At 42.1% G+C, this 23,468-nt stretch overlaps 1 protein-coding gene across 1 annotated transcript in view; it reads right to left on the reverse strand.

Moving 5' to 3' along the window:
• The window catches only part of LOC103194374 (carboxyl-terminal PDZ ligand of neuronal nitric oxide synthase protein), a 560,749-nt gene that overhangs the window by 406,748 nt on the left and 130,533 nt on the right, over positions 1-23,468 (reverse strand). Inside the window, exon 2 of the mRNA XM_007937765.2 lies at positions 10,871-10,942. Within this exon, the coding sequence (XP_007935956.2) occupies positions 10,871-10,942 (72 nt within the window). The remainder of the gene's footprint in view (positions 1-10,870; positions 10,943-23,468) is intronic.

Consider the following 23,468-nt stretch of genomic DNA (forward strand, 5'->3'; position numbering starts at 1 on the left):
TGGACAGCCTCTTCCTTCTTCCTAGTCTGTCTCAGTCTGTAAGCTGGGCTGATACCTGTGTACCATGTGCATTCTGCTGGGTTTGAAACACCAGTGGCTCAGCCTCAAAACTCACATCAACATGTCACCACGGTAGGACAAACCGACAGACAAGTTTGTCTCCCTGTTGGAAACCTCTCCTACCATCCTTACCTGGGTCCCTGCAGATGACTCCTCCTCTGTCCTGGTTCCTGGGCCTTTTAATCCCCTTTCTCCTGCTCTCCCGCCCTGCTGCTTTGGGCGTGCCTGGGTTCCCTCTTCTCACCTGGATCCCTGTGGCATGGGAGCTAACAAATCAGAAAAGATACTGAAATTAATCAGAACACACACCAGCCATAAGCAAGTCCTCCCGCCAAGCTAGTGTGTATTGCTACATATCAGTCCTGCCCACAGTGCCGTATGCCACAAGCTGACTCTATTTTCCTGCCACTTTATATATTGCAAAATCTTAACTCATAACAGTACAGAGTGAAGTCACTTGTCCTTCACTTTATGGAAATTCAACACACACACTTGACTTATCGACATAATTAGGTTCCAAAGACCATGCCCTTATGCAAAATTGGCATTATATAAGGAGTAGGACACAGAGGCAGCCCTGGAGCCTGGACCCTCAGAACTTCTGTGCCCCCTGCACCACTGTGCTCTGAACTCCAAGACCCAGCCTTCAGGGCTGGTGCTTGAGAGGTCCTGGGGCCCAGTGGCTGGACTAGAGATACAACTGGAAGCTCTGGTCCTCAGGCAACTAGTAGGGCCAGGTGTCAAGCTGGCCACTGGGGGTTGCTGCCCCAGATGCCTGCTGCCGCCCCATAGTCCAGGAAGAACCTCAAGGAAATGAGTGCTGCTGGCCTTAGAGGGCTTGTAATCCGAGGCTGAGAGCCTGAAGACTAACAGCTGCTCAGAAGATTAGTTCAGCAACAGCCCAGGCTGGGAAGGAAGAAAGGGCGGCCAGTTTCTGATGCAGCTCCCAGGTCCTAAACTGCCCCCAGATCCTTCTCGCAGCAAGACTGGGACCCTCCAGGGTACTTGAGTAAAGGAGAGCAGCAGCGGCAACCTCCCCTACCCCTGTCTCCTTCTTGGCCCCTCTAGCCACTCACTCACAGGCCCTTCTTGGAAGGGATCTCTCAAAATCCACCTTTGTCGCCTCTTTTACACAAAGCTGCAATGGTGCCTTCGTTGGTGGAGATGGGAATGAAAGATGGCTTCTGGATAGCTGGCTGCTTCAGCGGTAAGCCTGACAGACATGGGTGGCTCTGTGGGCCAGCAGCTGGATACGGGGAGAATCTCAGGTTAACGGATAAAATAGTCAGGTAATTTTTTTTTTACTATGGTCATAAATGTGAAATATCAGATGATGCAATAGTCGATAAGTGAGCAGTAGGTATATGTAAAGAACTTTCCTGTTCTTTTTCTTCAGTGCATGACAATTACAAAAAAACCGGACTTGGTGCTGACAGAAATAGACACAACTAGACAAACAGAGTTGGTGGGCAATAATAACAGACAAGAGTGCTCATGTATAAAGTCCAGAACAGGCTTATTTTACTTTGTATCAAAAGAAAACACAAAATGTTTAAATCCTTATAGGCAATTATCTGACCCCTGAGAATACATCCATAAATTCCAGGAAAACCACAGAATTCACTGTAAGAAACACTAATCTACAGACTGGATAAAAGGGGGAAGGAGGAGTGATTGGCCCACAAAATATTTGAATTCATGTTTTTAATAATCGTAGCTAGCATTTATCAGGGGCTTATATGTCCCTAGCAGCTAATTCTCACTGTCCCAGCCCAATATACACTAATTAGAAAGGAGGGAAAAACCCACTGCCATCAAGACAATTCCAACTCATAGTGACCCCTACTGTGTTTCCAAGGCAGTGATCTTTACAGAAGTAGATTGTCTCATCTTCCCTCCACGGAGTTGCTGGTGGGTTTGAACTACCAACCAGAAGATTAGCAGTCAAATACCTTAGGCACTGCACCACCAGAGCACCTTAGAAAGAAGGGGAAGGAACTACTATTCATGATATATGTGAATAATGCTTTGCATGCATTCACATATATAAATTAGATCTGCCAGAAGATGTTAATCCAATCTTATTGATGAGTAAACTAAAACTGATAGGTTTCAGGTGGCAGCTGAGCACTTAACTGCTATGCCACCAGGGCTTCTTAATGGGTTAAGTAATTTGGGCATTCAGCCAGTACACAGAAGGAACCAGATCTGAATATAATTCTTCCTGATCCCAATACTATAGCACATGTAATGAGGTGGGAGAATTTTTTCCATCCTTGACACAAGCCTAATGTTCTAATCCCATTGTGGTAGCCAGGATAATGGCATTCTAAAAATGTCCACATTCTAATCCCCACAAATTGTGAATATGTTACCTTACATGGCAAAAGGGACTTTACAGACATGATAAATTAATCATCTTGAGATGAGGAGATTATTCTTGATTGTCTTGAGTGAGGGGACATGGGAGTTGGGGAAAAAAAAAAAAAAAAAAACCACTCCCACAAAGTCAATTTCAACTCACAGCTATAGGCTAGGGCAGAACTGCCTGGTAAAGCTTCCAAAGCTGTAAATCTTTATAAAAGCAGACTGCCTCATCTTTCTTCCATGGAGTGGTTGGTGGTTTTGAACCACAGACCTTTTGGTTAGTAGCCCAATGCTTTAACCACTGCACCACCAGAGCTCCTTGTGTGAAGTCAGGAAGTAACAAAACACCAGCTGACACACTGGTGCCCAGCACTGTAGTGTGGTTCTCAACACACCAGAGTCCTCAGCAAAGTTACAGAATATGGAATTGGCCAAGTCTGACTTTAGTCCAGTCCTGGTACCCCCACTGTAGAGGCTCCCAGGTTTGGCTGCCTTATGCTCACAGAGCTATCAACTAACATTAATTTTCTCGGTCACTCAACAAATATCTACTAAGCACAGATGGGCACAGTGGGAGTGTAACAGTGAGCCAAAAAAAAGACCCAGTCCTTGCCCTCATGTAACACACAAATAAAAGAAAACATACTTGCTATATGTGCTATGAAAGAAAGGGATATGGTGTCATGTGACACATAAGAGGGCAAAATGACCTAGTCATTCCTCCCCAAGGAAGTGATGTTTGGGCTGAAGTCAGATAAAAGACACTATCTATTAAAAGGAGCTAGATAAGACAGTCCAATATCTCTCGGTATTTATCTTCATTTATGAAATGCATTATGAAACGCTTTGAAATCCAAAGGAAGGTATAAAAATGATACCAATGAATATAAATAACGCTTTATGGTTTATGAAGAATTTTTTCATGCATTATCCTAGATTCAACAATAGCACCAGAGAGACAGAACAAGAAGTATCGTGTTCTCTCTTTCATGAATGAGGAAATTGAGATTAATAACACTGAAATGACTCCCCAAGGTTAACATTAAGCCAAGAAGACTCAAACCCACATCTCACTACTCCTTATTGGGAGCTCTTTCTGCTATAAAAGGTTTGTTGGTCTTCTGCTACAAAGCGCTGCCCTCGCAAGCAAGCTAAAAGGTGAAATATAGGAGTTGGTGCTAATATTTGAGAACAAAGGACACAGATCATCCCAAATATTTGGCTGCTGGATTCACCTAGTCACAGAGCAGGCCTGATGGTGCAATGCTAATGTCTGTTTTCAGCATTACTGGCAACCCCTCATGCCAGCTAGCAACCTCCAAGCCAGCAAGCCCACAGTCAGACCAACCCTGGGCTCACACAGAACTTCTTAGAATGTTTTGAGTTGTTCTAAGCTGTAGAGCTTAAAAAAATATATATATATTCTTTCTCCTCTTCCATCTCCTCTTCCAGTTGGTGTCTTCTAAAAACTGGATCTTTGGTAGGCAAAGAGCAGGACAATCATCCAGTCCAGACAATATTAAGGTTCCTTCTTGCACAGTTTGTTGTAGGCATCAAAGAGGAGGATACTATGCCAAGTAGCACTGAGTCAGAAGACTGGTAGGCTTGGTCTCAGCTCTGTAACTTGATTTATCCTTATTTCCTTCCCCTTTTTTCAGACTAAGACAGACTAAGAAATTAACCTGGTGATCTACTTTTGAAAACTAACCAATGAAAACCCGATGGATCACAACAGAATATTGTCCAATATAGTGCTAGAAGAAGAGCCCCCTAAGCTGAAAGCACTCAAAATACACAGGGGCCAAACAACCCAGAAAGGAGAGTAAGAAAGTTTGCACAGCTCAGAGAATGTAATCAATGTCACTAAGTGATACATGTAGAAACCTAGAAACCAATGAATCTGTGTATGTTTTGCTGTGCATATTCTCAACAAAAACAAAATAAATTAAAAAAATAAAAACCAGTGGCTGCAACAATGGGCTCAAGTGCACCAACAATCATAAATATGACACAGAAGCAAGCAATGTTTCATTCCACTGTACACAGGGTTGCCATGAGTCAGAGCTGACCTGACCACAACAACCCCTTCTGGTGAAAGGCCACAAACAAGGAATATGGAGTAGATAGAATAATGGTCTCTCAAATGTATCTAGTTCTCATTCCCACAACCTGTGAATACACTACCTTACGTGGCAAAAGAGACCTTGCAGACATGATTAAGTAAAGGATCTTGAGATGAGAAAATTATCCTAGGTTATCCAGATAAGCACAACAAAATCACAAAGATCCTTATAGAGGGAAGTAGGAGGCCCAGAGTCAAAGAAGGTGTGTCTCCAACAGGAATCAAGCCTTGTCCACATCATGCTTTTCACCCCACAATACCCATTTCAAACTTCTGACCTTCAGAAACTATAAGATTATAAATCTGTATTAAGGCACTAAATTTGTGGTAATTTGTTACAGCACAAATAGGAAACTAATACAGAATATAAAAAAACACAAGATTTTTTAAGAGTAAAGTTTAAGGGAACAAATCAAGGTCATTGTATTAGTTTGCTAGAGCTGCCATAACAAATTACAAGTAATCCCTGACACACGACACATTTCAATGATTCTGTCATAAGTCAGTTCTGACATAAGTTGAATACCTTATTTTTTTCCCCATTATTATTCCTTTTATGGTCAGGATCTTTATAAATGTGATCTTTATTTGTCTTTGGGGGTTGGCATGAGAATGGTAATATCAGCAAATTCCATGCTGCAACACTGTATGTAGTACATATTGGTAACAATAAGATGTACAAACAAAAAAAATAGTAAGTCATAAGTGCAGTTTGTCATAACTCGAGTAAGTCACAAGTCAGGGACTACCTGTACTACAAACTACGTGGCTTAAAGCACCAGAAATATATTATTTCATAGCCTGGCGGCCAGAAATCCAAAATCAAGGTGTTAGCAGGTTTGGTTCCTGCTGGACACTCAGAGAGAGAATCTCTCCCATGTCTCTCTCCTAACTTCTGGGGACTGCCAGCACACCTTGGCATTCTTCAGCTCATGAATACATCTCAGCCTCCAACTTAACGTAGCCTTTGCTTCTGTTCGTCTGTGTCCCAAATCTCCCTGTGTCTTTCTCTTATAAAAATAATTGGACTGTCATTGGATTGGGAGCTCTGGTAGCATAATGCCTAAGGCACTTGACTGCTAACCAGAAGGCTGGAGGTTCAAACCCACGAGCCACTCCTCGGAAAGAAGGTTGGGCAATCTACTTCTATAGTGATACTGCCTCGGAAACCCAAGGAGGGGTCACTATGAGTCGGGTCCAACTCAACGGCACATAACAGCAATATATATATATTTGGGTAGTCAATCATCATTTAATCTACAGCAGTCGTTGTGTGTGCAAGACCACCGGCTAAAGGTACTTCCCTCAGCCTTGATGAAAGTGGCAAATCCCAGAGTAGGAAGCTAAGAAGGAAGGTGGCGGAGTAGATTCAAAAGCCTACATGGACAGTGAGGTAGGTATCCCTTCCTTCTCTGCCCCACCTGCCCACCTCCCATCAAGGAGGAGTAACAAATAGGAACAAACTGGGCTGATCAAATGAAATAATGTGTGAAGATGTTTTTATAGTTGTAAATACAGCAGTTATAAATACATATAAATAATTATTAGTCACAAGGTCAGAGGAAGCACTAAACACCTTTACCCAGTTGGGGTGGGGCTGGCTCTCCCACACCTTACTTCTTCCTCCACCATCTCTCACATCTCAGGCTTCACCAGTGTGGTCTCCAGCTAACCAGCCTCCTAATGTAGTGTCCCAAGAATAGGCCAACAATGGTCAGTACCCTGAGGCAGCATCCCACTGAGGGTAATCAGGACCAGGGAGGGTGAGAAGTGATTATACTTGGGGGATTGTTAGAGAGGTGATGGTGAAAAGGCTAAATTCATGGCATGATTTTTAAGAAGCTCTGATTAATTTTTCGCTCTGGAGCATCTTAATACCAACAGTTGTGCTAGCATGTAGTCCTAACCACAAGGAACAGTCCTACATCTAGTACTTAGTATAATATAAGGAACTCCCAAGCCCTGGTCTGAAGCGGTTCATCCAGGAACCCCCTGTGATAACAAGCAACCTGGTGAGCCATTGTCGATGCATGTCCTGCTTCCTCAGACCATCGGGGTCCAACAGTTCCTTCCTTACTAGAAAAAGAAAACCCACCTATCTAATGGGTCAGCATGCAAGGTGGTACAAAGCAAAAATACCTTGAAAGCACTTGAATTACAAAAAAATTAAAAAGGCCAAGACAGATAACACAACTTTAGAAAGGAAATTAAAAATGCAAGAGAGAAATAAGAAATAGAAAGGAAAAAATACCAGTCAAATCAACAAAGTCCATCTATTTAGCTCAGAAACAACCAAACTGGGGAAGGAACAGAGACCTATACATTTGCTGGAGCCTTAGCCCAAAGGATGAATGCTCTCTCAGGTAGATTACCTCACTGCTCTGAGCACTTGCCCATCTGAAAAGTAGAGGCCATCTTTACTATCAGCTGTCCTGTACAGAGCTCCAGAGAGGGTCACAGAGATTGGCAAATAAAGGGTTTGGCAAGGTATAAAGCATTTCACAAATACAGGCACTGTGATCCTTATCATAAATTCTTCCCTCTGAGGACTATCTGCTCCTCTGGCCAAGATGTGGGGCCTGTGTCTTAAGAAACCATGAACACATCCAGCAACCAGAACCCCGCAGTCTCCTCCTGCCCCGTGTAACTCCAGCACCATTCAATAGAAAAGGATGGAGTCAGGAAAAGTCCTTTACACAAAAATCCATGCCTCAGTTCTTGAAAGCTGTAATTACAGCCAAAATAGCTTTTGAAAGGGAGAAAAGAGTAGAAAATAGCAGCCTGGACCAAGAGTGAATTATGGGGTTCAGGGTAAAACACACACTCAGAGCTTTTGCTGTTAATGGTGGCCAGTCTAAACAAGTGACTGGACAGCCAAACCAAACAGCTTTCTGGCCAATTAATTCCTCCCTCTAATTTAATGAGCTTCTCATTAAGCACTGGAAGCAGCTCACAGAGAAGGAAGCTGAAGGAAGAGGTGCATGGGCCAGAGCACTGACAGATGAGGAGGGACAGAGACTAGGGTGTCACTCCAGCCACAAAGGTCTCTGGATCCCATGCCCCCAGGTGATGTTCTCCTGCTTCCAGGTGATGTTCTCCTGCACAAAGTTCTACAAAGCTATGCTTCTGCACTGCCTCCCTTACTGGAGAGTTTCCATGCCCTAATCCTTTGGCTCCTCAACTCGGTCATCACCCAAAGAGCATCACAAAGAGCCTTTAGTGGGGACACAAAGGAGGCAGCACAGTCCTGGGTATGAATGCCAGCCCCATCTGTTAACAGCAATTTGACCCTGAATGAATTCTTTAACTTTCCCAAGCTTCCACCTCCTTAGTTATGTTACTAGTAGTTGCCATCAAGTCAGCTCCAGCTCATAGTGACCTTACGTATAGCAGAACAAAATGCTACCCAGTCCTGTGGCATCTTTATGATCACTGGCATATCTGAGCCCACTGTTGTACCTCTTGTATGATACCTTCCAACCTAGGAGGTTCATCTTCCAGCACCATATTCTGTTGTGCTCCAGAAGGTTTGCAAATAATAATATCTTTATCTCATCTAGAGTAGTTACAAAGCATAAATAAAATGATAAAACATTATTTCAATATTTAAAAACCCAACAAAGCATATGACATATAACCAAAATAAAAAAAAACTCACTGCCACCGAGTCAGATCCAACTCACAGAGACCCCTCCTTGGGTTTCCAAGGCAGTATCACTATGATAGTAGATTGCCCAACCTTCCTTCCGAGGAGTGGCTGGTAAATTTGAATCACCAGCCTTCTGGTTAGCAGTCAAGTGACTTAGGGACTACGCTACCAGAGCTCCCATATGACATACAGTATGTGCTAAATAAATAGTAGCTATTTTTAAGGCACTCTGGTGGCACAATGGTTAAAGCATTTAACTGCTAACCAAAAAAGTTGGCAGTTCAAACCCCCCAGACACTCCATGGGACAAAGACGAGGCAGTCAGCTTCCAAAAGGATTTACAGACTTGGAAACCCTACGGGGCAGTGCTACTCTGTCCTGCATGGTTGCAATGAGTTGGAACTGACTTGAAGGCAGTGGGTTATTATTATCTATAGCTAATGTTATTACGGATAGTGATATGAACAGCAACCTCTTCCCCATGAGTTGGAACTGACTTGAAGGCAGTGGGTTATTATTATCTATAGCTAATGTTATTACGGATAGTGATATGAACAGCAACCTCTTCCCCACACCTTAGTCAAACATGACACAGAGAATTATTTTGGTCAAAACTTCAGAAAAGAGGCCAGCTCCAGTTCCAGTCCTCCTCATCATAGCAGCAACAATGGCAACAGTGATGAGGGCAGCAGCCCACCCTAACAATGGTCGCCACTGCTGTCGAGTCAATTCCAACTTAAAGCAACCCTAAAGGACAGAGAAGTGTCTCATAGAGTTTCCACTGTTACAGGGGCAGATGGCCACATCTTTCTCCTGCAGAGAAGCTAGAAGATTTAAACTACCAACCTTTTGGTTACCAGCTGAGTGATTCACCACTGCTCTTCCAGGAATCCTTACTTTGAAGCTATACATCACTATATTCATGAAAATTAATACTGTTGACAGTAATTTCAGTAAATTCAATTTAATAATAAAAAATGTTGAAAGACTGGAAAGATCATGGCAGTGACAAGATTGGTTTATTAGGTTGATAAACTACTCAGAGAAACAGTAGCAAACATGCTAACTTTCTTCTCAAAGTTGTTCTCACTCTCGCAAGCGGCCATCTAGATGGAACGATGCATCTCTCCTCATCCAGAGCAAAGGAGAAAGAAGAAAAACAAAGACCCATCAAAACAATTAGTTCAAGCAATTGACAGACCATGTGATCCTCAGCCTATACAACTATGAGACTAGAAGAACCAGATGGTGCCCAGGTACCACTGTCAACCACTTGGAGGGGGATCTATGCAGGAGATCTTGAATAGAATGGGAGAACAATGTAGAACAAAACTCAAATCATTTAAAAAAAGGGGGGGGGGGTCTGATAGGTCCTGATGGAACTCCTGAGACCATGGGCCCTATCTGCCCTTCAGGTCTGGAATTGAACCCACTCCTGTGGCTTCCACCCAAACTAAAGACAGGCATGTGAGCTGGCCATTTACATTAGGCAGATACACTCCTTGGAGAGATAAATCATGGGAGAATAGAAGGGCTGTCTATGCATAAGGAGACAGCTCAGGGGGCAGGAGTGCATGGGAGGGAAGGACACAGGGAAGAGGTGGCTATGGGGAGAAAGTGGGAGGAGAGCTGTTGCATCATGGGAGACTGCAGTCAATGCCATAAGACAAAATGTATGTGAACTGCTGTATGGAAGATTAATTTTCTCTATAAACTTTCATCCAAATCACAATTAAAAAAAAAAAATCAGTGCTGTCACTGAATTTAGATTTCTGTCAATCAGATGAAGAACTGCCTAAAACTATAAGTGGTCAAGCAAAATGAAGGGTGCACCATCTGCTACATGTTTTGTGAGTAGATAATCCTGAAGGACAATGAGGCCAAACCAGGCTACAGCCAGGGATGACCAATCCCACCTCCTCTAACAATTTATTCTCTCAAACAACTAATATAATGAAATTTATACATTCTCATGAGACCATGTGAAAAACTACAATCCCAAACCTATCTTTGAAATGTCCAAGTCTATAGTAATTTCTCCTGTTTCAGTGGCGAGCACATGGACAAATTCCTGGACAGTCATTAGAACACAATGTAATTCTTGTTAATCTCTGCTCCATGTACCACAGAGTCAGAAAGTAACAGATTGGAATGGCTGCCAAACTCTTCTAACGTACACAGAATGGCAGAAGAGTATGCACATATTTCCAGAGGCTAACAGTCAACCAAGAAAATTTTGTTAAAATCTCACATTTGTTCTTAAAAATTGAAATACATCTTATTTTCTATACCATAATAAGTAGCTGTATTTTGAAAATGTTTTGAGCCAATCACCAGCTAATTACTGAAACTTCTTCCTAAAATCTTTGAATGCAAAAGCTACTTCACCACTTTCTCTTATCCACACACCATTCAAGGGTAAGCATGCATCTCACTTTGAGAAGCATCAGGTCACCAGACAGCAAGAATGCTACTTCTCCAGCCATCGTACTTATTTTAACCTGATCTTTAGTCAAGATCAACCACCCTGCTCAGAACAGCTTCCCTGAACAGTATAGAGAGAAGAGGTCTGAGGTTTGCAAAGAGCAGAAGGTGCAGCCATTCGTTTTGGCACCTCCAGCAGTTGATACATTCGAGTGCTAGTTCCACAAAGCCCCACCTCAGTCACTCACCCTTATCCGGCGCATGGCAGCCACTATCTCCACCCTGCTGTTAGGCCTCGGCACATCCAAGCTTCCTACGTACTGTGGGAAAGAAGTAAATACTCATTAAAAACAAATGGCAAGTGTCCCTAATCACAGAATGTTAGAGTAGAAGGACTTGGAAGTGATTCAGTTCAATCCCCTTTTACAGATGAGGAGATTAGGGCCAAGAGTGCTTTGTTTTGAGACTGATTTCAGCTTTATCAAAAGCCAACTTCACTAAACATTATTGTTTCCACTTTTTTAATTGTGGTAAAGTATATGTATAACAATATTTGCCATTTCAACATTCTTCTACATGTAAAAAAATCAGTGGCATTATATTCACCAAGTTGTGTAATCATCACTACTATTCATTTCCAAGTTTTTCCATTACTCTTACAAAAGCTTAGTGCCCCTAAGTAGTGGCCCCCATTCCCCCTCCCTACTGGCCCTGATAAACCACTAAAAGTTAAACAAGGAACAACCATATGACCAAGTAATTCCACTCCTAGGCATACACCCGAAAGAAATGAAAGCAGCAATGCAATCTTATACACAAATATTCACAGCAGCACCATTCCCAATAGCCAAAAGGTAGAAATAGCCTACAAGTCCATGAAAATGGATAAACAAAATGTGGTACATACATACAATGGAATTATTACTCTGCCATAAAGAGAAAAGAAATATATACATACTACCACATGAACCTTGAAAATATTGTGCTGAGTGAAACAAGTTACTCACAAAAGGACAAATATTGTATGATCCCACTTAAATGAAATGTCTAAAATAGGCAAGTGGATTGTTTCATTTTTAATCATGTTCTTAATCAGAGATGCAACAGAACACTGTGTGTTAACCAACAGGCTCCAGAATCGGAAAGACTGTGGTTTTAGGCAAGCCACTTGCCCTTTCTGTGTCTCAATTTCCTCATCTGTAAAATGGAGCTTCAGTGAAAATGAAATGAGAGAAGGTATAAATCTCTTACACTTGTGCTTGACACATATTAAAGCACTTGAAGGAAAAATACATTTGAAAAAAGGAAAAACACATTTAAAAAAAAAAAGAGAGAAACCTAACAAAATATCCTTGAGTTATCCCCATGTTATGGAGACCTCAAACATTTGAATAAGTGTCTGACTGAAACAAAAGAATAGACTAAAGAATTTTTATTTCATTAAAAATTTAACCTGATTATACTTTTGAGTTGTAAGATACAGCCGGTAGTTAGAAAATATGGCCTGGGTGATAGAAATAATGCTGAAGATCGCATGATAGAATTTTACAAGACCAACGAGACTGTTCATTGCAAATACCTTTTTCAAAACATAAATGGTGGCTATATACATGGACTTTGCTAGATGGAGTACACAGGAATCAGATCTACTACATCTGTGGAAAGAAGAGATGGAGAAGGCTCAGTATCTTCAGCCAAAACAAGGCCAGGAGCTGACTGTGAAACAGACCATCAACTGATCATATGCAAGTTCAAGTTGAAGCTGAACACAATTAAAACAAGTCCTCAAGAGCCAAAATATGACCTTGATTATATCCCTCCTGAATTTAGAGACCATCTAAAGAAAAGATTTGATGCACTGAATACCAGTGACCAAAAACCAGGGGAACTGTGGGATGACATCAAGGACATCATCCAGGAAGAAAGCAAAAGGTCATTAAAAAGACAGGAAAGGAACAAAAGACCAAAATGATGGCAGAAGAGACTCTGAAACTTGCCCTTGAACAGAAAGTAGCTAAAGCAAATGGAAGAAATGACAAGATAAAAGAGCTGAACAAAAGATTTCAAAGAGCAACTCGAGAAGACAAAGTCAATTATTATAATGAAACGTGCAAAGACATGGAGTTGGAAAGCTAAAAGGGAAGAACACATTCGGCATTTCTCAAGCTGAAAGAACTGAAGGAAAAATTCAAGCCTCGAGTTGCAATACTGAAAGATTCTATGGGCAAAATATTGAATGATGCAGGAAACATCAAAAGAAGATGGAAGGAATACACAGAGTCACTGTACCAAAAAGAACTGGTTGATGTTCACCCATTTCAGAAGGTGGCATATGATCAAGAACCAATGGTACTAGAGGAAGACGTTGAAACTGCACTGAAGGAATTTGCAAAGAACAAAGCTCCAGGAATTGATGGAACGCCTAGTGAGATGTTTTAACAAACTAATGCCCCACTGGAGGCACTCACTTGTCTATACCAAGAAATCTGGAAAACAGTTACCTGGCCAACTGACTAGAAGAGATCCATATTTGTACCCATTTAAAATAAAGGTGATCCCACAGAATGGGGAAATTATTGAACAAAACCATTAATATCACACATAAGTAAAATCTTGCTGGAGAAAATTCAAAAATGGTTGCAGTAGTATAGTAACAGAGAACTTCCAGAAATGCAAGCTGGATTCAGAAGAGGATGTGGAATAAGAGATATCATTGTTGATGTCAGACAGATCTTGGATGAAAGCAAAGAATACCAGAAAGATGTTTACTTGTGTTTTATTGACTATGCAAAAGCATTCCATTGTGTGCATAACAAATTATGGATAACATTGAGAAGAATCGGAATTTCAGAACACTTGATTGTGCACATCAGAAACCTGTATACAGGCCAGGAGGCTGTCGTTCAAACAGAACAAGAGGATACTGCATGGTTTAAAATCAGGAAGAGAGTGGGTCAGGGTTGTATCCTTTCACCATACTTATTCAATCTGTGTGCTGAACAAATAATCTGAGAAGCTGGACCATATGAAGAAGAATGTGGCATCAGGATTGGAGGAAGACTCATTAACAACCTGCGATATGCAGATGACACAACTTTGCTTGCTGAAAGTGAGGATGACTTGAAGCACTTACTGATGAAGATTAAAGACTTCAGTCTGCAGTATGGATTACATCTCAACATAAAGAAAATGAAAATCCTCGCAACTGGACCAATAAGCAGCATCACAATAAATAGAGAACAGATTGAAGTTGTTAAAGGTTTCATATCACGTGGTTCTACAATCAACACCAATGGAAACAGCAGTCAAGACATCAGATGATGTATCGCACTGGGCAAATTTGCTGCAAAAGACCTGTTTAAAGAGCTCAAGAACAAAGATGTTTTCTTGAAGACTAAGGTGCGTCTAACCAAGCTATGGTATTTTTAATCGCCTCATATGCATGTGAGAGCTGGATGATGAACAAAGAAGACCAAAGAAGAGTTGATGATTTGGGGTTGTGGTGTTGGCGAAGAATATTAAAAGTACCATGTACTGCCCAAAGAACGAACAAATCTGTCCTGGAAGAAGTGCAGCTGGAATGCCCTTGAAAGTGAGAATGGCCAGACTTTGTCTCACTTACTTTGGTCATGTTGACATAAGGGACCATTCCCTGAAGAAGGATATCATACTTGGGAAAGTGGAGAGTCAGTGAAAAAGGGAAAGGCCCTAAATGAGATGGACTGATACAGTGGCTGCAATGACGGGCTCATGTATAGCAAGGATTGTAAGACTGGTGCAGGACCAGGCATTGTTTCATTCTGTTGTACATAGGTCCACTGTAATTCAGAACCAACTCAATGGCACCTAACAACAATATTTTTTAGTTATTTTTTTAAACCACATTACATGCAGGTTAATGTTTAACACATGAGTACTTTCTTGCTTTAAACTATACAAATAATACAAAAATATACAAAGCAACTAAATAAAGTCTCTACTGTCAAAAGTTTGATGTACAGTACTCCTGTGCACAGACATATGTTCATAGATACACAAGGAAATTTGTTCTATATAAAAAAGTTCATACTATTTGTATTTTTCTGTAACTTGTTTATTTTTCACTTCGAATACAACTTGAGCGTCTTTCCACATCAATGCATTCAGGTCTGACAAAACATGTAATGACTTCCTACTGATGGTGCTTTAATGCTATTTAATGCTATTTCACAAGCAATGCTTCTATGAACCTCTTCACTGACACATCTTTGAGTTCATCCAAGTATCTCTTTAGGTTGGATTCCTAGAAGGGGCTGCTGGATCAAAAGGTATGGATAATAGCTGGGTATCATTCTACAGAAGGATGAAACAAGAAGAGGGGGAGCCAATCCAGCATTTATTAAGAAGACATGATACTAGGTTTTTCATATACACCATCCATTACATATTGATTCATGTGGATTTGTCTTTCCTTTTTCCAGACAAATTATATAAAACAGCCCAAGGAATAGCCTAGAAATCAACAGCCCCAGGATAAACTTGCATGAATAAGGGAAGATGAGAGTAGGACAATTGTGTCTACAGGAAATGTATTTCCTGTGGTTACGGGAAGAGAGGGTTCTTCCTGAAATTTGGAGCTAAGACTTGGCTCCAGTTAGCAGGGTTTCAAAAACCAAATACTGCATAAGGGATTTCCCCTAGTTATTGATCAATAGTTTGTACTAATACACTGCAGAGCACAACTCCGAGCAGCCAGTGGGAAGCAGTGAGCACGTTACAGTTTGGGCCCAAGGTGGAGACTCACCCCAAACAGCAGGGAGCTACCTGCTAACTGGTAAAACTAGCTGCTGTATGGTCAACACTGACTCATGAAGACAAGACCCCACGTGTGTCTGAGTAGACCTGTCCTCCAGAGGGTTTTCAGTGGCAGGTTTTTCCGAAGTAGATCACCAGGTCTTTCCTTCTAGGTATCTCTAGGTGGACTCAAACCTCCAACCTTTCAATTAGCAGCTGAGCACAATAACCTTTTGTACTACCCAGGAACACCTATTGGTAAAGCATTTTGCAACTTGCTCAGGTAAACAAAGCCTCTTAGGTCTAAGAGTTTAGCCAGATTTACCTGTGAATAGCATTTCTCCCTCTGTGTTCTGCTAGGGCCACACAGTCTGTCAATATGTCAATGACCCATGCAGCCAGGAATGACGTGAGGCTGGGTCCATGACTGCCCAACTTCAAAGGCTCTCCAGCGGGGGGGGGGGGGGGGGGGGGCAGTTTCCACGCTCCCTCTCCTAAAGATTGCATGCCTGATGGCTCCTGCCCTTAACTCTGTGCAGTTAGGATTGACTTAGAAATGAGACCTTCAAGGATTCATATTCTATCAGCCATAACGTGAGAGGCAGGTCCTGAGGACCAAGTGAGGTTACGGGTTAGAGGTGAACCTCAAGGGCTGTATAATCCTACCTCATCTGCCAGACTGGAAAAAGTCCTGCTGCCCAGTGAGGTCCAGAATTAGCCTGAACACAGATGAGACCCAACCCCACTCTGCTATCCCCACCCAGCCAGTCTCACACTCCATGAGGAGGGGTGCTGTTGGGCTGAGAATCTCAGAAGCAGTCAGGAAACATGGAGTGTGGGGAACACAGCAGCAACACAAATGGAGAAGAGAGGCTGCTGTTTAGCTTTGGACTATGCTTCCTCACAGGAAAACATTCTGCATGTGAAGAAGCTCACGTTAGGACACCTAACATCTGCACCTCATCAGTGCCTCCTTTTTACTCCATCAGCCACCCAAGCTGGTACATGTACATGCAAATATTCACAGTGCACAAATGCTGGCACATCTCATGCACCACACCCATTACCAATCTCACACACCACATATACTCATCTCAACATACCCCACACACATACAACAAACACACGTGCACATGTGTGATCATCCCTCACACTCACCTCATGTCACATACCCACATACTCCTATTCAAACCACACTTACTCTTTTTATCTCCTTTACAATCTTATGGAGAAAACCACAAACCTGCCTTTCTAAGAAACAGTCTGAAGCAGATAACCTACCTCCAGTATAGTTGCATCTTAGGGTTATTCAAAAAGATTAAAAGGATAATAAAGTAGGGTTCAGATCCACATCTCCCTGTAAAAACATGAATTAAAAAAGCAGAATCACAATGACAGGGAACCAGAGAAAAGGGCAGAAAGCTTATCCCTCAGCACAAAACCACAGGGTGTAAAGAATGAATACCATCCTTATTTATATGGTTAACACCACAACAAAAGAAGTATCTCAGTAACTAAGTATTACCACCTCCACAACTAATTGTCCCAAGTTTCTCCATGTTAACCAAAGGGCAAGATAAAGAATAAAACCAAACTCACTTGTTGAAGGTGGTCCTTAAAACCACTTAACTCCAATGGTCAAACTCCTTATCATTTCTGTGGTACACTGAACCTAGATCTGCACCCTCCCATTCCAGATTAGAAAATTGGCTCCCAGGACTAAACCTCATCCACCTGCTGGGCTAATAACAGCTTTTAGAGAGCCAGGCTCCAGTCACCATCTCCAGGGTCAGGCAAAATAAATTCCCTTCTTCAGTCAAAGGACGATGCATGGTGACAGGTTATCACTCAGAAATGACATCCTTTCCATCTGCCTCCTCTGAAGGATAGGGGTTGCCAAGAGATTCTAGGAAGGTGGAGGCAGGTTAACTCAATGCCTAGGAACTAAAGGAATAATTCTGAAAATAGAAACTCAAGCTCTCCCTGACTCCTCCCCCTACATCATATTCTCTCCTAGCCTTCCTCATCTTAGTGAATGACTCCCAGTAAGTCCACCCAGTTGCTCAAGCCTAAACCTTGGGAATCATCCTTGAATGTGCTTCTTCTACCTTATCCACCAAAGACAGTCAGATCCAACTCTCTCTCCTCCACCTCTCCACCTACACTGCCACTACCCCATCCCAAGAAACCCTCCCCTCTCACCTACACTACATTACTACAGCTTTCTGCACTGCCCCTGTGGTCCCCTCCAAAGTGATCTCTTTAAAATGCAAATCAGATCTTGTCACTCCCTTGTTTAAGAGCATCCCATGTTTGCTTCCACCTACTCAAAGGAGCTCTGGTAGCATAGTGGCTAAGGTACTTGACTGTCAACCAAAAGGCTAATGGTTCAAACCCACCAAGCACTCCTCAGAAGGAAGGCTGGGCAATCCACTTCCATAGTGATGCCACCTCGGAAACCCAAGGAGGGGTCGCTATGAGTCAGATCTGACTCAATGGCACATAACAACAACAACTCAAACATGATGATCGAAATCCTTAGCATGCCCCACACAGCCCACATGATCTGCATCTGCCTTCATTTTCCCTCACTGGCCTCTGTAATACTATGTTTTACCTGACTCTTATCTAGGTACTTTAACTGGACCTAGACCAGATGCTCTTATATGTAATACCACATGAATTCAGAAATTCCTCATGCACACCATGTCTTCTCACATCCCAAGGCTTCTACACTTGTTCCTCCCCTATGCAGAGAATGCTCTTCTTCTATGCTCCCTCCTCCTAGGCCTCCAACATCCATGATTTAGTGCATATCTATTTAATCTCTACTTCCCCAGTTCTGACCACCAAGGTGAGATGCCCATATTGAGGACCCTCATTTGCTAGTTCGCTGCCACTGAGTCAGCCACCAATTAATGGCAACCTCATGCACAACAGAACAAAATCCTGCCAGTCCTGTGACATCCCCACATTCTGTTGTGGATCGAACCATTGTGATCCACAGCGTTTTCACTGACTGCTTTTTAGAAGTAGATCTCCCAGGTCTTTCTTCCTAATCTATCTTAGTCTGGAAGCTCCACTTCAACCTTCTCAGTATCATAGCAACATACAAGCCTCCACTGATAGAGGTGTGCTAGCTGCATATGACGTGCATTGGCCAAGAATTGAGTCCAGGTCCCCAACATGGAAGGTGAGAGAGAACCTTACCAATGAACCACATTGTCCTCACATGAGGACTCCCATTAAAAAAAAACCTCACTGTCATGGAGTCAGATCCAACTCATAGCAACCCCTCCTTTGGTTTCTCAGGCAGTATCACTATGGAAGTAGATTGCCCAACCTTCCTTCTGAGGAGTGGCTGGGGGTTTGAACCGCCAGCCTTCTGGTTAGCAGTCAAATGTCTTAGGCACTATGCTATCAGAGCTCCTGAGGACTCCTGTAGATCCTTTGAATTCTACTTTATAGCACTAATACATGGCTAAATATACATTTAATGCACATCTTCCTCCAAAAGCAGATACCAGGAGTGGACTGACCATGCCTAGCACAACTACAGGCACATAGGAGGTGCTCAAAAAATATTTTACTGACAGGAATTCTTCAATAATGAGAGCATATTCATTCCAGATGCTCACAGGAGAACCTCCACTCTGAAGAGGGGCAAGAGGAGACATCTGAGCCCTGGATTCTGCCTGGTGATCGGCCTTCAGAGACATTAGCCTGCTTCTTCCAGTAAGCCATTCCACCCTGCAGAGTCTTGTTGTGATACTATGTTTTACCTGACTCTTATCTAGGTACTTTAACTGGACCTAGACCAGATGCTCTTATATGTAATACCACATGTAATCCCTGGTTTATCACAGATGATGGCAGATTTAATCTTTCTGCTGGTAGATTTTTAATCATCCAGCATTTTGTAGGATGTCTGTAGCATTTCTGTGTTCTCCTTTCAGTAATTCTCACTGTCAGACATCCCACGGGCTTCTTTTCAGAATATTCCTCACAGTATAACGAGGGAATAAGGTTGTTGTTGTTGTTATGTGCCATCAAGTCGGCCCCGACTCATAGCGACCCCTCCTTGGGTTTCCGAGGCAGTATCACTACGGAAGTAGGATTGCCCAACCTTCCTTCTGAGGAGTGGCTGGTAGGTTTGAACCGCCAGCCTTCTGGTTAGCAGTCAAGTGCTTTCGCCACTATGCTACCAGAGCTCCTAGGGAATAAGGTAAAAGAGTTAAATGTATTGGGCTCAAATTCTTTTTCATTAGCATCTACAAACAATAAATAAATAATTATAAGGAAGATGCAAATTGTATTAGTTTATCAAGATATGAGATTACCTGTGTCAGTCTTATTTGTGGCTTCCTCTTCCAGATAGCGTAGTGCCTAAGGCACTTGACTGCTAACCAGAAGGCTGGAGGTTCAAACCCACCAGCCACTCCTCGGAAGGAAGGTTGGGCAATCTATTTCCGTAGTGATACCGCCTTGGAAATCCAAGGAGGAGTCAGCTATGAGTCAGGTCTGACTTGACAGCGCAAAACAACAATAACAACTTCCAGATAAGCAGGACTTAACCGCAAATAAAGTTAACCAAGGAACTTTAAATATTTTTATAAGTTTCTGACAATGTCAGCCTCTGTGTTAGATTAATATCTCATTAAGTCTTTAACTTCTGAAGTCAATGATAAACTGATAAACTGTAGTGTTCCAAGTACATGAACCAGAATATTACAAGCAGCAAGACACGACAACTTGAAATATTAACCAATGTAATCCACCACTTTCCTTTGACAACCATTTTATTAACAAACTTTCTATCAGGTGTTTCCAGAGACAAGAAAATATTTACATATTAATAAAAAGTAAGCTCATCATATGATTCTGCTTCTGGTAAGCAGAAGTTGGAGTAGCTGGTGTCAGATTAAGTCTCTGAAAAATAACTAATATAAACTTTGGACAAGATATGAAAAATAACTTTGAAGTCACTGGCCAAACCCATTGCCATCAAGTTGGATCCGACTCATAGCCCAAAAAACAGTTAAGAGATCGGATAGGACTCAAACTTTGAAAGAAGGGAAATGAACCATTTGATATTTGCCACTGGCTCGAGCCCAAGTGGAAAGTTCACTCTAATTGGGCTGAGAAGTTAGAAACCAGAGATCAGGACTGCCTGAGAGCTTGAAAGTGAAAACAGAAACCCCAGGAAGGAAGGCATAACAGAGGGAGACCCCAAAATCCTATGTAAACTCCACCCAGGTTCTTAGATGACCCCCAGACTGCACATGTGCACAAGAGATTGTGAGGAGCCCAGTAGGCAGTAGCAGATGGAAGAACAAGGAAAGTGACTAAAGATTTTAGCTGCTGCCTACCTCAGGGAAGGCAGATTTAGGATTTATTTTCTTAAAGTTAACTGCCTTTAAGAAAAAAAATCAATACTCTTCAAAGAGAGTAATAGAATCTTCTGTCATGGAAATATTAAAACCCTACCCAATGACTACTGCAAGCAAGACCCCAGAGTTTCATTTTCCTTGGGTAAAAGGACCAAAATAAAATCAAACCAGTTACCATTGAGTGGATTCCTACTCATGGTGACCCCTGACCCCATGTGTTACAGACAAACACATACAACATAGAACTGTGCTTATGGAATTTTCTTCGCTACTTTTACAGAAGTAAGTTGCAGATCTTTCTTCCAGTGGTGCCACTGGGTGGGATCGAACCACAAATTATTAGATTAATGTAGTTACTGTTGTTGTTTGCGTCATCGAGTCGGACCTGATTCATAGAGACCCCTCGTTGGGTTTCTGAGGTGGTATCACCACAGAAGTAGATTGCCCAACCTTCCTTCCAAGGAGTGGCTGGTGGGTTTGAACTGCCAGCCTTCTGGTTAGCAGTAAAATGCCTTAGGCACTACACTACCAGAGTGCAAACCATTTGCACCACAAAGTACAGGGCCTCCCCAAATATGCACAATGCAAAGGCCTTTGGCTCTGCTGCCTTCCCTACTCTCATCTCCTCTGAAAAACTCTCAGCCCAAGCCCATGACATATACCCTGTGAGACTCAGGAGTAAACCCCTCATCTCAAAGAGGACAATGAGGCCCCAAACTATTAGGAGATGTCAGAGAAAAGACTTCCTCCAAGCTCCTGGCTCCCAGTCCAAGACTGTCCCCCTTGCATTCTTCCCAACTCTCTCCCTTCAGTTCCCAAGCCTGTCTGGGTTCTATTTCATCACCATGCCCACCTCCTTATATCCCTCTGTCTCCTGTCCACACTATGCTCTCTCTCTAAAAACACATACAAGAATAAGGAAATCTGACACTCTGCTTGTATCTAGAAATCTGATCTGTTGCTTGCCCATCTGAGCTAGCACCTTATTTATACTCTGTTCTATACCTTCCAAAGGCTCAGAATCATAGAAGGAGAGGATTTTAAACCCCAAGGAAACCTTAGAAATCTTATCCAATGTATTTCACATTGAATAAGAATGCATGAAAAGTAATTTAGTATAGTCAGGTATCCTGCCAGTGCTTAATAAACGTTCACTATTATGATAGCATATCATAGTTGTGTCATCTGCATATCACAGGTGTTAATGAGCTTTCCTCCAATCCTCATGCCACATTTTACTCCAGCTTCTTGGATTATTTGCTTAGCATGCAAATTGAATAAGTATGGTGAAAGGATACAACACTGCTTACTGAAAATGAAGAAGACTTGAAGTACTTACTGATGAAGATCAAAGACTACAACCTTCAGTATGGATTACACCTTAATATAAAGAAAACAAAAATCTTTGCAACTGGACCAATGAACAACATCATGATAAATGGAGAAAAGATTGCAGTTTTCAAGAATTTCATTTTACTTGGATCCATAAGCAATGCCCATGGAAGCAGCAGTCAAAAAATCAAACAATGGGGAGTTATAGTAAGACGGTAGAATATGCAGAAAGACTGCACAGACACTCCTCAACAAAGAAAATGGGAACCAATCAACACAGATACAGAAGAAAATCCTGGACCCCTGAGCTTCAAAGGGAAGGATATAGAAGTGGACTAAAGTCCAACTAGCAGAAGAATTTGAATAAAAACACCAAAAAAGGAGACATACGGAGCTGCAGTCTGGCAGTGAGCCCGACGGCACAGACAGCGTAGGTATTACCGAGTGGTGGTAGGACCTACGAATTAACATAAAAATCAGACCTGCTAGCCAGGGACTGCACAGAAGACTGCTCTGGTGGCTGATTAATAGAAGAGGAAGCTGCAAAGAGGAAAGGGGGCTGAGATGTGGACTTTTGCCTGTCCAGAGGGTGCAGCCATGTTGAATGTTTACAAGCAGTTTGACTATTTTGGATATTTAAAGCAACAGTGTTCTCCCAGTGTGGTAGTTATGTTTGTGTGTCAACTTGGCTGGGCCTAGTTGAGTGGCTGGACAGCTGGTGGTAGTTATTCCTCATGATGAAACTAGCAGTCAATTCCATGGTGGGATCTACCACAAGCAGCTAAGTTGCCTTTGGGATTTGGTCTGTTTCCTGTATATAAGGTGAAGCCTTGGGAATGGTCTCTAGCCTATGGTACTAGGTAACAAGAACATCCAGATTCCAGGGACTTATGAACAGACTCCACTTTCCGGGAACTACAAGGATATTCCAGATGCAGATGACTGGAAAGGTGTAACATTTCACCTGTTACTCTTACACCACACACCCTCTTGGTGAATGGAAGTATGGCCATACCTCACTCCCACCCAATTTCTGGGCTGGCAGGAATTCCATCCCAGTCTGCATGCTTAGACGGAGCCTGGGTGCCCTGCCCCAATTTTTTTTTTTCCTTTTTTTTTAGTTTGTTTTTGTCTGTTTTAAAACTACTACTATTATCATTACTTTCATTCTTTTTTACTATTATTCTTTATTCTTCCACTCCCAAGTTCTAGTTTTCAGCTTTTTTTTCTTTTCCCTGTTCCTGGTTTCAATTTTATTTCTTTCTCATGGTTAACCCCATTCCTTGTTTTTCTTTTTGCATTTTTCCCATTTTTTTCTTCATTATTCTCCTTCTCTACCTTTTTTCTCTTA

This window comes from Orycteropus afer, unplaced genomic scaffold, assembly GCF_000298275.1.
Source record: "Orycteropus afer afer isolate SDZICR_OR568_19922 unplaced genomic scaffold, OryAfe1.0 scaffold00044, whole genome shotgun sequence".
NCBI classification, from domain to species: domain Eukaryota; kingdom Metazoa; phylum Chordata; class Mammalia; order Tubulidentata; family Orycteropodidae; genus Orycteropus; species Orycteropus afer.